Raw genomic sequence first — 16,334 nt, forward strand, 5'->3', positions numbered from 1 at the left:
TAGAGAGGAAGGGAATGTCAGAGTTGGGTGTGAGTCCTGAGCCAGGCCTAGGACCTGCCCAGTGTGCAGTGAGTCTGGACCGACCTCTGCTTCCGGACTGGGGCACAGTCCCATTGACCATGCCCCACCTGACAATGCCCTGCGAGGGACTCCTCTGGGCCGGGCCTGGTCAGCACCTTGCGCCGCCATGCATGGCCTGAAACAAGTCAAGCTACAGTCTCAGTTTTACATTAGTCTTTTATTATAACCATATTGAATGGGATCACTTTGCCAAAAAGAGAAATCATTCTTAAATCAGTATGAGTTATAGCATAAAGATGGATGAGAAAAAAGTGATAGGACATAAATGGCATTACTGAGTATTCCATCAATCAAATGAATTGTGCCACTGTGAGAAAAACTACTATGACAGCTTTTACATCAAAGTGGTCTCAATCCTGTTTATATGAACCTTATATATCTTTTTAATACTATAAAAAGAGAGCTTTAGAAAGTAACACTGAGAAAACAGTCTGGCCTTTGAGAAGGAAGCCTAGCTTGCCACATGCATCCTCAATGCATCTGGCCTCCTCACTCCATTTCACAGCCTCCCCCATTCCCCCTCCTTGACACATGGGGAAGGGCCCAGGGGCCAGGTGTGTGTCCTCAGGAAAGGAGGGATGGAATTGGTTGTGGCTGCCACAGAATGGCCACTTCTATGTGGGGAGCTAAGTCCTCCATACACACTCCTGTTCTATAATGAATCCTTGGGGCAGTTTCTTAAAAAAATAAAAACAAAAATAATGTGCATCAACTCTGACAGGTTATTAATAGGAGGCCAGCATGACTGCCACAGCGTTTGATATTTGTTTAGCATCTCTGACAGAGTAGAGCAGGCAACTAACCCTCCTGAGGCAGCTTCCTTAGCAACCCCAGGGCTGACAGCACAAAAGTCAATCCGTCATCTGCAGACAAGGCAAATCACAGGGAGGTCCTGGTTTATTTTTGGAGTCACATTCATTCTGCAGTGATATTATTTATTTCCAGATTGCAGTTACCACTGAACATTAGCAGGAGGTCAGCTCTGGAAGAGGAATCCAGTGTAACTAAATGTTTACCATGTTGTCCGACCCCATGGCATACGCTTGAGGTAAGGCAAAGTCATTATGATTTGCTAGTCTGTAACTCTCACATGTAATATACAGAGCTAAATTTTAACTCAAATTCCAATCTGATCAAAGAGGAATGCATGAAACACATACAGACATATATATAAAAAAGAGATGATGATGGGAATTAATCTAAGCTTCATGTATACAAAATGTATTTAACTGCTAATAATCAAAACATAAGAGGGGTTCCACTGATTACCACATTTGTTAACAAAATATATTCAGGATTTAAAAAATGTGCAATTAAACTAAGCACCTGATAAAATAATAAAATGGAACACATATTCTTTAATAGCACTGTAACTAATACTCAACTATGAAGAATTAAAAAAAAATTACTTAAAAACCATAAGATAGTAATACAATTATCTGAGTTATGAGCCTGTGGGAATTTGAGGCTGGTACTGTCCATGACCCACTGTCCTTGTATATCTCCCTCCTCCAAGGAGGGGGTGAGCTTGTAGGGGCCACAGAAGCAATATCTCTGAGTGAAGCCACTGGACCTCACATGCCACCAACACAGCACAGGATGGAGAGAACCGAGAGGACCTGCCTCTAGTGCGAAGCAGGGCTGGGAGTTTTCTGTGACTATGAACACCCAGCCGACTGCAATGAGCCAGCTGAGAGCCTTATTGACATGGTGGGTGCCTAGTGGCTCTTGCAGGGCCAGTGACCCTCAGCTATCATGACTCTAGCTCTAGGGCAAAGGAAATACTAAAGGTCAGCAGATGACAGTGGCCCAGCTCCCCAGGGATGGCCAGCTCTGTGGTCCTTTCCAATCTGTCCCAGAGCCCTGGCGGGAACAGCTCTACACCTCTTACTTTAGAAGTGAAAACTCTGACACCTTCCCAAGGTGAGAAAGTGACCAGTGGTAACCCTGCACAGTTGCAAGGTCACTCACTGTATGGGGGTCCCCACTGCTTACAAAGTGTTGTCATGGGGACGTGTGCTTGGCAGCAGCTTACTCAGAGGTGCTGAGAGGAACGCTCAGAGCCAAAAGCCAGGGAGCTACAGTGTGCATATGCCAGGCAATTGCTCAATGGTGGAAGGCACACTACCTGTTATCTGGCAAAACCAGTGTTATTATTCACCATATATGTTCATGTGGTTAAGAGGAGATTTCCCTGCTAGAGTTTAAGAACAAATTGCAGAGCTAATTAGAACGCTCTCCACAGTAATTGACTTGGGAGCGAGTCACCATTTTCTTGGAGGGCAGGTGGAAAATCATGTCATTATCATATTTGTCTACAGAGAAATATAAGGTTAGCAGTGGGAGGGATGTAAACAATGTCTGTTCCTTTATAATGAGCTTTCCTTTGTTACCATGAAGGCCTCCACTGCCAAGCTGCCTCACCATCCTCTGAGGACAGGCGCAAAGAGCCAGTCGGCCGTGGCATGTTTGCTCTCCCTGATGGAGGTAAGACAGGCCCTGTGTCCCTCTGCCATCCTCACCCATTCCTGTTAGAATTCCTGTGCAGGCAAAGGAGAGGAAAAGTATCCTTTCCAGGGATCATCTTTAAGTAGAAAAACAGTTCATGTGATGCCCTGTGCCCATCATGGTTTTTTATGGTGCCAACCGACAAGGGGGAGAGTCTCTAATCTGTGCTGAGCCCAGAAAGGCACTGGCATGTCAGACCCGGTCCTGGCAGTGGCACCCAGGATGCAGGGTTCATAGCTGAGCACAGGCCCTGCAGTTCCTACACTTGACTTCCAAGAAAGGAAGGGGTTGTGTAGAAATCCTGCATCCTCTTGGCATCTGGAATGTTTTCTAGGTATCCTTATTCCCCACAGAAGGGACTCTATGTCCAATTCTCTAAGTCTTATGACTGCTCCTTTAAGGCCAACGAGGCATTCTGACTTTGGGTGGGAATAAACTTGGGTTTTTCCCTTTCTGCTTCAGTTGACAGGTATATACGGCTTTGAAACCAGAGAAACGTAACTAGAGAACTGCCTGAAAGATGTTTATCCCATAAAGTCAAGGTTACATTTTCCATTTGAAGGACAGTAATATTCTTACATCTTTTGAAATCAGTGCAGCAAAAACTGGCTTATAATAACCTTGTTTTCTGGCTATGAAAGATTCTAGAAGGTGAAGCAACATTGTTTAAGGAGAGACAGTGATGGCCAAAGTTGATATGGCCTAAGGATTGGAGATGCATTCTTTAATACATCAAAAAAACTAACACTACATCATACCTAAATATGGTTCCTAAGTTTTGACCCTGTTTCCAGAGATCATTATAACTCTGAGAGGTCAGTAATTTTTTTAAATTTTTTTCCTCAGCCCTAAAATCCACTAGTTCTAGTTCATTCTGTTGCATTTAGCTCTGTGATATGGCTTCCCAATGTAAGAATAAAGTGGGCTGAGATAGATTTCCACAGAGGAAGCTTTCTTGGTATAAACCAATTTTCCTATGTCTGATGCTTTGAGGGATAAAGATAAGAAAATAACTATTTCTCTTCCTTCTAAGTATAACTGATGGAGTTGTCACACCCTTAGTTGGGGAGAAGGGGACAGAGGAAAAGTGATTGTAATTGTGATTTGGTCTTTCCTAACTGTCAGTGTGATACTGAGTACATAACTCAGCTCTTAACTCAGAGCATGAGTGGGGTGGGAGTTAGGTAAGGGCCCAGAAAGCCCTGTCTGTATTTGGCAAACTTAAGCCTGTGTGCTTTGTAGCCATATATGCTTCTCTCTCAGGGGTTTCAAAGGGCTGGACCAATGCCAACTGCATGCTGGGAAGGAAGCAGTGCTTTCAGAGGGGTCTCCACTGGGTGAGCCTCAATCTGGGCTTGGGACCAGGGACTGAAGGGTGGCTGCATCCCTGTGGGATAGGACTGGGCCCTGTGGTCAGATGTCCAGGGGACTCACGATGGTGAAGCCAGAGTCCTTGCTGCTGTCGTCATCAGGGCTGGAGCTGGGGTTGCTGGAGGAAGCTGAGACTGAGCCCATCAGTGGGTCTGAGAACACCAGTGGGGAGTAGGCTGGGGTCTGGCTTTTCCCAGAGGTGCTTCTGAGAGTGCGAAGAGGCTGGGCCTGCCCAGAGAAGGAGCCCCTGGCACCGCTCCCATCATCATCTTTGGAAATCAGGATGAAGTCATCTGAACTCCCTCTATCGGTGCACCCTGGCATTTCTGAAGAGGCCTGTAACGTACAGTTAGAAGTACAGATGGATGAAAGAAGAAACCGGCAAAGAACGGAGTGGACGGCCCTGTGACTGGGGAATGCACCATGGAAAGCTAGGCCACCTCACCCTCCATTTGACCTTGAAAGACAGTGTTTGGCCGGCTGCCCTGAGGCCCACGCTTTTACCAGTGGTGCAGGGCCAGCAGTATCTTGTGAGCCCCTCTGAAGCCAAATGCTGGCTTCCCTGGGGGAACAAAGTAAAGCTCCTGTCTGATAAGCTTCAGCCTCAGGTGGGACTCTGCCATGCAAATCATCCATCCTCCTTGAACCTTCACTCTCATCTGAAACAGGGGTAAAGACAGTGTCTTCCTCCTAATGTGCTGTCGTGATATAGTGAGATGACATGAGAGCTGCTGGCTCCCTAATGTGAGTTGCCAGATCGGGAGTGATTTTATTACTGGCTAGAAGGATAGCTTTCAGAAGGCCTGATGTATTTCATCTCATATAGATCTCACTGCTAGCTCATCTTGGGTAGCACACGGGGGTCTCCTGAAGTAATGGCGGTAACCAGTACGTTCTACAAATGTGAAAACTGAAAATGGCAATTGCAAAGTATAATGGCAAAAAGTATAGAGATAGAATTGCTATACTCTACAATTATTTTCTTTTCTAAGCAATTATGAGTAGCTTTTAATTTTTTAACTTAATAAAGTTAACATCCACAAACACAGGTAAAGGTTTTGGGTAGCAAAGTCATAGTGTCAAACTAGTGTCAAACAAGGACACATAGTGTCCCTTGGTCACAAGGACGTCCAGTGCCAGCCTGGCAGAAACACCTCACCCAGTGGTGCTGTAAGGTGATGGAGTGCCCACACCTGCCTCCCTCGCCCTGCCTGCCTACCCTCCCCACAGCATGGGTGAAGTCTAGTGCTGGGGTCTCAAGTCTAATGACATATATGGAGTCCCTTGACTGGAAGTGTCTCCTGAGTCCTTGGGCCTCCAGACTGGCAAGGCCTAGGCCTCTGTGGGCTGTGTGCAGAGCCAAGAAGGGGAATGAGTATCAGCTTTGAGGGAAATCTGGCCTTGGGCCCTGACTGACAGGCCCTTCTCTAAATCTCATGTCCTCCTCAGTGATGTGGGGGGCGAGTGGCTAAATAATGGCTCAGGGACCTTCCACCTCTGATGATTCACTGGCCTTCAGCATATTCAGTTGGAGAACAGAAACAGAATTGGCCTTTAAGATCACAGAGCTGTAACAGGCCTTAAGGTTGTTCATCTCAGGTTCTAAAGGTGCTAACATTCTATTAACATGTTAACTCCTACACAAGTGAAGAAAAACATAGCACACGGCACTGTTAGCAGGTGATGTGATCACAAATGGCACCAGAGCTGTTTGATAGAGAAGGATTACCTTTTTGTCTGAGTTGGAGAAAAAGAACGCAAACCTCTTCCCCATGACTATCCCCATGTAAGGTGCACCTGGTCAGAGCCATCCTGCCTTTGTGGGGTGGGGCTTCTCCTCCCCCCACACATGTGGTGTGCATTGAAACCTGCTGGGGAATCAACACAGGCCCTACATTTGACTTCTTCCAGAGTGCAGACACTTTGTTCATAGGACAGTTGTACTGCATTGTAAACAGTGAAAATCTTGACCTCTCACCACAACACAGGGCTGGAATGCTAACTGGTAGAGCTTATCCTAGGTTGAAAATAAAAGGGCATGTTTAGCAGGGCCTATTTTTTTTAGAGTGGTGCCTCTACTTCAGAGATACTGAGATCACTTATTCTCCTTTACAGTGAATATGTCAGTAAGATTCTCAAGTGGAGAAACACTTTTCAAAGCCCATGACTAAAAGTAAAGATAGATAGTTTCTACCATTACTCTAGTTATCTGGCATGCTTCCCCTAATTCCCAGATGAGGGTCACAGGCTGCCTTGGACAAAGCAAGTTAGAGCTGACAGGGCCTTAACAACCATTTTCTTTTACTGAACCCCTTCCTTGCCCCTTTGCATTACAAATCAAGAAAAGAACCCCAAATAGGAGACCTGGTAGCTTGGCCAATGTCACAAACCACAACAAAAGACCCCACCCTTCTGAACTCCCACCTAGAATTTGTTCCTAGACACAGCGTTGACGTCTTTATGGACTTCCCTAGCAGCCTTGACCACTATCTGGTACCATTGTAACATTTACAGAAGTTTTGTGAATCCCTACGTCAGTCCTCTCTTTTTACCAGATACATGCAAGAAAAAGTTTTCAACCTGTCAGTCCTGCCTAAAACTAGCCAGGATCGTCACAACACATATTCCTTTTACCCGCTTCCTGCCGTCTTCCCAGACCTACCTCATTTCATAGCTTGAGTTCAGGATGGCTGTAGATGCAGGTGAGCCCAGCTATAGATCAGCACTGTTCAACAGACATTTTCCATGATGACAGAAGTATTCTCTATCCGTGCTACCCAATACAGCAGCCCCTACCCACCTGCCCGCTAGCCACAGGTGGGTACCAAACACTTGAAAAGTGGCTAGTGTGACTGAGGAACTGAATTTTTGGTTCTATTAAATTTTAGTACATTTTAAATTTAATTTTAAATAGATATGTGGCTAGTGGCTGTAATATTAGACAATAGGCAAATTAAAACCGTACCCGAGAAGCAGAAAAGCAAGTGATGGGCTGCTTGACTAATGAATCCAGGGTCCCACAAAGTCCTCCTTCTACTGCAGTTGATTCAAGTTAGCTTATCAAATACTTCCCAAAGGAATGTGTGAGGATAGATGCTAAGATGGGACAGATAGCGTGTGGCTCCTCTCACTCTATAGAATACAATTTCATAAGACTGCTATTTTCAGAGCTGGAGGTAAGATTGTAAACCAAACAAAGAACAGCATGTCACACCAACCTCACAGTCAGGAGCACGGCATGTGAATTCCCACAAAGGAAGAACACTTCACAGTTGCTGATGAGGAAGGGCATCGGCAGGAGGACCATGAGCGATTTGTCCCCAGGTGGGGGGATCCTGGTCCTTCTGCACTATCTTTTTACACATTATTTACTGATTAACCAAGAAAGCAATGAAAACCCATCCCTAAGTTAGGAATGTGCTATGGCACAACCCATCACAAACCCAACATGTAGTGCTTACATCTCCGATGTGTCAAGAAACTGCCTAGCACTGTTCCCCTAGGCCCTGGCTCTTTACAACTGGAAGCTCAAGAGAGCAGGGGATATATCCCATAGCCTTGGACACCCAGTTCCTGGAACAGCAGGCCCTGGAAGCCTTCGGAACTTCTACTTGGCTCTCTTGGGAGGCATGTTACTGGAGGTAGCCTGTTGACAGCCCTCTGTACCTCCTCCCACAAGCAGTGAGAAGGAAAACTTAGCCAGCTCCAAGCACGGATGAGTTAGCTCCTGCAGGGAGAAGGTGGGTACTTGGCAGCTATCTCATGCCTGGTAGCCCCCCGGCCCCTTATCAGCCTAGCCTGGATCCTTGGGCTTTGCAGTGGAAGGCCCTATGCACCTGCTTGCTTGAATTCAGGAATTCTCTCAAGAAATTTCAGTATTTCCCTGAAGGAGAGAGGAGAGAGCACTGTTTCCCTATTTCTCTCTTCAGTAAAACCTTTTTCAGGAGTACTGGCTTTGTATAAACTGCTAATAGCTATGGGGAGGGGTCATGCAGGGAAGAGATAGAGAAGAGAAGCCATTTTATTTTCACTTGTGTGGTCTTTAGGCCCAAGAAGGGCTGACTCTGTCTCAGAAGCACACGCAGAGGTGCAGTGTCTCTTGGATGCTGCATGTGATGAGGCCCTGCCAGAACAAGGACACAGTTTCATTCATGGCAGACACATCTCGTGGCTAGCTTATCTTGGGTATGCATAGAGGGGTCCACCGGGGCAGCAGTGGTCACTGGTAGGCTCTTACAAATACAGAAACCACTGATGTCAACTGCAAAGTATAATAAGTTTTAAATTTAACAAATTCATTAGTGATTTTAAAATGTCTTTTTCTGTAGTACATTGACACACTCAACTAAATTATGCTGGAGTTTTAAATCGTCAATTAAAAATGCACTGTGGTTGGGCCTACGCTCAGTAATATTTGAATAAATAAATGATTACTGAAAAGTAAGACAAGGGAAGGAGGGAAGGAGCGTTTGTGAAGAAAGAAATGAAATTAAACTGGCAGCATCATAGCTGCATTCATGTGGCTACAAATGCAGGGTCAAAGGACTCCATGAGCGTTTTCTGTGGCTTCAAGAGGAAGTTAACCATGGAGTTCTCTTTTGGAAAAGCATCTTTAAGACTGAAAAACATTCCCACTCGAATGTCATTTTGCTGTTTTAAAATCACACAAAAAATAATTTACAAGTGTCTGAATGCAAGTTTTTGAAAAAGTGACTTAGATAATATTTTGCTAATGTTCATTTTCCAAGATGAAACTTTGTAAGCTGATTTTAAAATTAAGAATTTATCAGCTAAAGCACGGCAAGGCAGCATGGTAGCCTGAACTTACTGGGTTGGGGCAGGGTTTCTAAAACATGATGCCTGGCAGGCAAAGTGCCCGTGGCCTTAAAGCCTATGTGTGTCTCTCTGGCCTTCATTTTCTCACTGATAAAATGAGCAGGCAGGACTAAGCACATAAGGAAGCTATAGGAAGACGCTTTCTAGCTGGGAAATTCTGTGGTTCTGCCTTAGAATAAATGATACACAATGTTGCAATCTGAGAGTAGGGGTCAACAAACTATGGCCAAATCCAGCCTGTGGCCTGTTTTGCATAGCCCTCAAGCTGAGAAAGTGTGATAAAAACAAAAATAAAATACAAAGAAAAAAAAAATATGTGACGTAGATGACCATATGTTGCCTGCAAATCCTGAAACACTTACTCTGTAGCCCTTTACAGACTCCTGCCCTAGATCGCGGGCATTAATGGGAAGTCCTTCCCAAGACGGCAAGAAAGTAATTTTGCAAAAAAGGTTCTAGCCAAGTGAAATCCACTCAAGACAGCATTAGGAAAGCCTAGACAGTACTTCCTAACAGAGAAGAGGCGTCCGCTGGAGGCAACTAACTGATAACTAAGAGATCTAGCTTTCTTATCCCACAGAATGGGCATGGTGAGAGGCTCAGGCAGCACTGCTGCGTACAGGTTTGCAGGGCACGCACCGCACGACTCTAGGAGACACCTGCCTCATCATCGTCGTGAATGGCACCCTCTGCAGCACAGAGTGCACAGCTTGCACAGCTGAACTTCACACATGGTAATCTGAAGTCACTTTGGTAGGGTACATGTTATTAACTTTGAAGATCTTATGTGAATGCACTCCCTCTGAGTTAATGTAACATGTTCATGTTGCAGAGCTCCCGTACCTGCTTAGTAGCCCCAGACATTTCATCACTCGGGACTGGGCCTCGGCCTTGGCCCTGGCCGCTGGAGCAGTAGTGGTTGTCCGCAATGGTGATCTGTTCGTTCTCTTCGGCCTCTAGCTGGCTCTGGTTAAAACGCAGGGAACCTTTTAGAATGTCTTTGATCTATTTTCAAAGAAGAAGAAAATAAATGAAAAAAATGGATGAGTTTGTTTTCAGATGCTAGCTGAATCTCTCAGACATTTAAACTAGCCTTGTCATCAATTATTTTTTATAGTATGAATATTAATGTTTTACCATAAGAAACAAATAAAGGGAAAAATAATCAAACTTTATCAAAGCTGCTGACTTAACAGTGAGCAAGGAAAATGTCAGGTCATTTAATAGCCAGGTTTTCACTGGGTAGGATATAGGAGTCACATACCTGGTAGCTATCTTAAAGCAGGAAGCACAATTTGTCTGGACACCCACCCCCAACTGCATACCGTGGTCACTAAAGTGGCTCCACCCGAGCTGGACTGTTTATAGCAGGTAGGCATTTGGAAACAGCATATTCTTTTTCACTGACATATATGTCCCATTTAGATCTTCAAGGCTTGGGTCAATGTGGTCCTTGAGGGTCTGAGGCATGGTATAGGTACCGATTATGACTTGTGCTCCAAAGACATTCATGAATTCATGGATGAATGACTGATCGTGATGCTGGTCTACCCATACTAGCTTTGGGTGAGGAACAAACAGAATGGGCTTGGTAAGAGAGGAAGGGGAGGTGTGGGAAATGGAAAACCAGCATGAGCCGCCAGCTAGTCAGATACAATCGTCAGAAGGAGCGGGGGCAAAAATAGGTGGAAATGCAGAAGGGGCTCTGTCTGGGAGGAAATAAGGGGTAGGGGATGCTGGCTCTAACATCATGGTATTCCATGCCCTGGGGCCCTCGCCACAGCAGGAGGGTCACAAAGAAATAGTGCCAGAACAATGCACGTACCTGTTTTAATCCTGCCAGGGAAACCAGAATTTGATCTTCTTTTTCCAAATTTTCTTGTAATATCACATCTTGAATATTTACTGAAAATAGAAGAATGACATTTTATAACCAGTGCTCTGAGCATAACTTACCTGCTGCCACACCATAACTTCAGACAGGCTTGGGAAGTTTTCTGCCAAATCTCACAGCAACTATTTCCACAAAGGATGCTCTGCAAACTGTAGATGGGGAATCTGCAGGGCTGACTGGAGAGGGCAGCAATGGGCTTGGCACACACAGCCTCCCCTCCAACGTCCCAGGAATGTGCTCTCATGGTAACAGATGTGTCTTCACTTCCAACCAGAGACCTGGGCACCACTTGTCGACATGATGTAGCCAACAGCCTGAGCCATTCATCTAATCTCTAGGAGGAAGCTTTTCAGCCAAGGCTTCCTAGATAGCCTCATGGGTCAATGATTTGACCAGTTCCTTCCAGGTGACTGAAATTAATAAAGAAACTATCTTTAAGGATTTATAACAGTAAAACATGTTGCCATTTCAACATAATAGTAAAAATCAGAGGCCAAACTCATGGCACTACTGATTGCCATTAGATGACCATGTCTATGGAGTCTCCTCTAGGAGACTTAGCCACCACACAGGAAGTCTTTGCTCCAGACCTGATCTGAGGGACCCACCAAGCCAGCTTCTGACCATCAGGCTCAGTATCACACTGAGTTGCTTGCCCGTCAGTAAGTTAAACACTCAGTGGTCCTTAGCCTTCCCTGTGCCTGCAGGATGCACACAGCTCTATGAGGAACTGTGGTGTTCTGAGGCAGGACGCTCAGAAGGAACTGGGGTTGGGAGGAGAAGTGAAAGCCTAGTCTCCTGGGGACGTACAAGGGAATGTGTTGGTGGAGGGAGGGAGGAGGGCACAATTAAAACACATTTTCAAAAACATGCTGATAGATAGCTAAGTCAATTCTAATCAAAAAGAACAAAGCTGGAGGCATCACGCTACCTGACTTCAAACTATACTACAAGGCTACAGCAATCAAAACAGCATGGCACTGGTACCAAAACAGAGATATAGACCAATGGAACAGAACAGATGCCTCGGAGGCAACGCCACACATCTACAACCATTTGATCTTTGACAAACCTGACCAAAACAAGCAATGGGGAAAGGATTCCTTGTTTAATAAATGGTGTTGGGGAAACTGGCTAGTCATGTGCAGAAAGCAGAGACTGGACTCCTTCCTGACACCTTACACTAAAATTAACTCCAGATGGATTAAAGACTTAAACATAAGACCTAACACCATAAAAACCCTGGAAGAAAACATAGGCAAAACCATTCAGGACATAGGCATAGGCAAGGACTTCATGACCAAAAACCAAAAGCATTGGCAACAAAAGCCAAAATAGACAAATGGGACCTAATCAAACTCCACAGCTTCTGCACAGAAAAAGAAACAATCATTAAAGTAAATCGGCAACCAAGAGAATGGGAAAACATTTTTGCAATCTACCCATCTGACAAAGGGCTAATATCCAGAATCTACAAAGAACTAAAACAGATTTACAAGAAAAAAACAAGCCCATTCAAAAGTGGGCGAAGGATATAACAGACACTTTTCAAAAGAAGACATATATGAGGCCAACGAACATATGAAAAAATGCTCATCATCACTGGTCATTAGAGAAATGTAAATCAAAACTACACTGAGATACCATCTCACACTAGTTAGAATGGCGATCATTGAAAAATCTGGAGACAACAGATGCTGGAGAGGATGTGGAGAAATAGGAACACTTTTACTTGGTGGGAGTATAAATTAGTTCAACCATTGTGGAAGACAGTGTGGTGATTCCTCAAGGACCTAGAAATAGAAATTCCATTTGAACCAGTAATCCCATTACTGGGTATATATCCAAAGGATTATAAATCGTTCTATTATAAGGACACGTGCACACGAATGTTCACTGCAGCACTGTTTACAATAGCAAAGACTTGGAACCAACCCAAATGCCCATCGATAATAGACTGGACAGGGAAAATGTGGCACATATACACCATGGAATACTATGCAGCCATAAAAAATGGTGAGTTCGTGTCCTTTGTAGGGACACTAATGAACTCGGAAATCATCAATCTCAGCAAACTGACACAAGAACAGAAGATCAAACACCGCATGTTCTCACTCATAGGTGGGTGTTGAACAATGAGAACACATGGGCACAGGGAGGGGAGCATCACACACTGGGGTCTGTGGGGGGGAACTAGGGAAGGGACAGCAGGAGGTGGGGAGTTGGGGAGGGATAACATGGGGAGAAATGCCAGATATAGGTGACTGGGGTGGGAGGGAAGGCAGCAAACCACACTGCCATGTATGTACCTATGCAACAATCTTGCATGTTCTTCACATGTACCCCAAACCTAAAATGCAATAAAATATATATAAAAAGTAAAAAAAGTGAGTTGCTTGTAAGTAGCCAAAAAAAAAAAAAAAAAATGTTGAGGTAGATGCACCAATTTGAGAATTACTACAGTGAGTATGTGTTCACCCTCCTTTAATATCTTTTTTATTCTTTGCAGTGTTAAAAAATGCCCCATTTATAATGTCTTACATGCCACATTCTTAGTGACTCACTTAAGATTGTTCCAGTCTCTACGGGACTCCTAGATTCCATGCTTGGTCCCGTAGAGCTACTAGGGCTAATATACCACTTCTCAGTTGCTCAGTGCCCCACACTGGCAGTGACAGAGCCAGTGCACTGTGCCCTGGGCCTGGAGGCAGGCTCTTGTTCCAAATCTATACACACAGGCTTCTCTTTACTGTTCAACTTTCTGCCCCAGTGTTGTCTCCTCAGAGCAGCCTTCCTGCCCACCGAGACTAAAGAAGCCCCCACATGACTCTCCAGGCTCTACCACACCATCTATTATACTGTATTTGTATGCACTTGTCATTGTCTGATGCATGTATTTGCTGGTTTATTCACTGTCAAGCTCCCCCTAACAGGATATCAACTCCAAGATGTTCTTGCTCTGAGCTTTATTTCTAGCCCTCAGAATAATGCCTGGTGCATTACAGGTACACAATAGGTATTTACTGACTGATGGAATGAATTAATAAATGAACATGAAAAAACACGCTTGAAACTTGCATATTAAAACACTACTATTCTAAATATTTCCAAAAAAGTATTTTCAGTAAGGGGCAAGACAAAAACTGATACCATCAACATACTTCCAGCCTGAAAACTTATTAGAATCTTCAATATGAATAAATTCATAAACCAGGTGATAAGTCCTCTTACAAAATGTTGCAGAAAAGCAACAGCTTTCATTTATCGTGCAAACTTGACTGTAGCTTTGGCTATTAGAATGGCCTGCTCCAAAATAAGAAAGCAGGTTGAATGCGAGTGGAATGACAGATATAATTAGAGAGCAAATGTTTTTTGTTTCCTTAAAATCCTATAACCATTTGTTCTCTCTCAATAAAACAAAACGGAATCCACTCAACAAGACGTTAACAATAAGCAACTGCAGAAAATCTGCAAGAACCAGTTATGTAGGTCTTTTAGAGAAGCAGTCCCCAACCTTTCTGGCACCAGAGACTGGTTTCATAGAAAACAATTTTTCCACAAATGGTGGGGGAAATGGTTTTGGGATGAAACTGTGCCACCTCAGATCATCAGGCACTAGAGTCTCACAAGTGGCACACAACCTTGATCCCTTGCATGCACAGTTCACAATAGGGTTTGCACTCCTACAAGAATCTGATGCTGCCTCTGATCTGATAGGTGGCGGAGCTCAGGTGGTAATGCTGGCTCACGTGCCCCTCACCTCCTGCTGTGTAGCCCAGTTCCTAACAGGTCGTGGACCGGGGGTGAAGACCCCTGTTTTAGAGGATTGAGAAAGATGACTTTGCAGGACTGCTACAGCTTTTCAGGTTGAGCTGTGAGGGCCTGAAGGCTCGCAGAGGCAGCATGGCACAGAGCATTGGGTGCCTGGACAGGGAGGTGGATTTTGCCCTTGCTGAGCTGAGAGGTGGGCTCAGGTTCCCAGCTCCTACTGGGTAGTTGAGAGCAGCAAGGGGACTGCTCTCAGGTCCCCAAAGGAAGCTTAGCAGGTGGAGTCAGGAGCATCAGGACATTTGAAAGAAGGATAGGGGGCTTCTTGGGTTCAAGGAACTAAAGAAAGTACCCCTGGAGGTCACACCCACAGGGCAGAGGCCAGCACAAAGCGGGAATCTGCAGAAACCAGTGTGAGCTTTCCTGCTGCCCTGACTAGATCTTTGTCTCCTGTGTGTCCCTTTGATAGTCTGCTGTGGAACGTATCCTAAAACAAAAGATTTGGCCAAATTGCCTGGTTTCTGCCCCCAATGTAATAGTGGGGCTCATGGCCAGCAGCAACAAGGACTAGAGGCTTTTAGGTCACAGTCTATGGGCACATAGGGCAGTCAGTGGCTCCAGTGGAAAATGAAACCCAGAAATGTACAAGAACACAAAGCTTTCTTTAGAGGAAAGGACCTAGAAGGCACCCAGAAGCTCTTCCTCAAACACCAAAGAGCCATGTGAGCCCATCCCAGAAACCTGGCACCATCTTGGCACCATAATGCAGCCTACTAATCTTGTCCTGCAGGCAGAATACAATGCTCTGGCCTGATGTGCTACACCGTTGTGGAACGCAGTGCAGAGTGGGTTCACCCAAGTAGAGGGAAGAACTCAGAACTGTAGTATCACCACCAGCATACCCTCATCCCGCAATTCCTTAGCCTTAATTTATGGAATGAGTCAAGGACCGCCTTTTAGGATCTGATGAAAACCAGGACCTTCTTCCCTGAAAACCCAGGTACATATGAACTGTTCACTTAATTTCAGGGATAAACCTTTGTTTTAATCAGCTAAGCTGAATAGGCTGACTTTAAGAAATCTAGGGTAAATCCAGAGTGAAACAAAAGGGCACCTTCAGAGGCTGTTAAATGTTCTGAATGTAAGAATTTACATCTTACTAAAAGTACTGACCATATAAATACATTCCCTAACAGTTCCCCTATATAAGGTAGCATTTACAAACATTCTACTTACATATAACCTCCCAGTAACCAATCTACTGTTTTAAGTTATATCTGCATGTAAAAGTAGAAAACTATGTCTTTCCATGACTTAAAATGTTTACATTTCCAACGTAATACACAATTCTCCTCCTAGCTAAAGGCACAATAAATTTTGCTATAAAGGCTCTTTCTCTTTGTTTCTGTGTAAAAGGAAGATTACACTCTTTATATTCTCCTTACATTTAAGTATTATAAATGTTGGAGCACTGAAACTAAAGGGGAAAATGTCACATAACTAACCACTTCAGTGGAAATTACACACAAAAATCTCATTCATGTAACAATCCCATGGTGATGCCACTATTTTTAATGAAATGTCAGTGGCACAAAAATAGATCCCTAACTCTAAGGGTAATGAAAATGGTAAACAAACTACTTTTTCAATTTCTTGAAAACTTTATTTTTTTCAATGCGAGAAGAAAAGTGTTTTCAACTACATGTTTTAAATGGCTGGTGCAAAGGTAACAAGCCTTATTTGGTGGTGGTGGGGGCGGGGGTTAGTGAGTGGAAAGGTGACAAAAGCAGAACTAACATCTGCCTTTAACAGAGGTGGAACTGGGCAAGGCATTTAACTTCCTTGTGCCTGAGGGGTAATAACAGCACCCTCCTCA

General features: G+C 44.4%; 1 protein-coding gene across 10 annotated transcripts in view; it reads right to left on the bottom strand.

The window, feature by feature from the left end:
• Positions 1-222: 222 nt before the first annotated feature.
• The window catches only part of TBC1D5 (TBC1 domain family member 5), a 553,318-nt gene continuing 537,206 nt past the window's right edge, over positions 223-16,334 (bottom strand). For 7 of the 10 annotated variants that reach the window (XM_037736381.1, XM_037736380.1, XM_017522203.2 and 4 more), the window contains 3 exons: positions 10,622-10,701; positions 9,640-9,801; positions 4,003-4,296 (listed from right to left, as the gene is read on the bottom strand). In XM_037736381.1, coding sequence (XP_037592309.1) covers positions 4,003-4,296; positions 9,640-9,801; positions 10,622-10,701 — 536 coding nt within the window. Of the gene's footprint in view, positions 4,297-9,639; positions 9,802-10,621; positions 10,702-16,334 lie in introns of all 10 variants that reach the window. The other 3 variants (XM_017522211.2, XM_037736379.1, XM_037736376.1) reach the window with 2 other exon arrangements.

Source organism: Cebus imitator, unplaced genomic scaffold, assembly GCF_001604975.1.
Source record: "Cebus imitator isolate Cc_AM_T3 unplaced genomic scaffold, Cebus_imitator-1.0 Scaffold24, whole genome shotgun sequence".
Classification (NCBI taxonomy): domain Eukaryota; kingdom Metazoa; phylum Chordata; class Mammalia; order Primates; family Cebidae; genus Cebus; species Cebus imitator.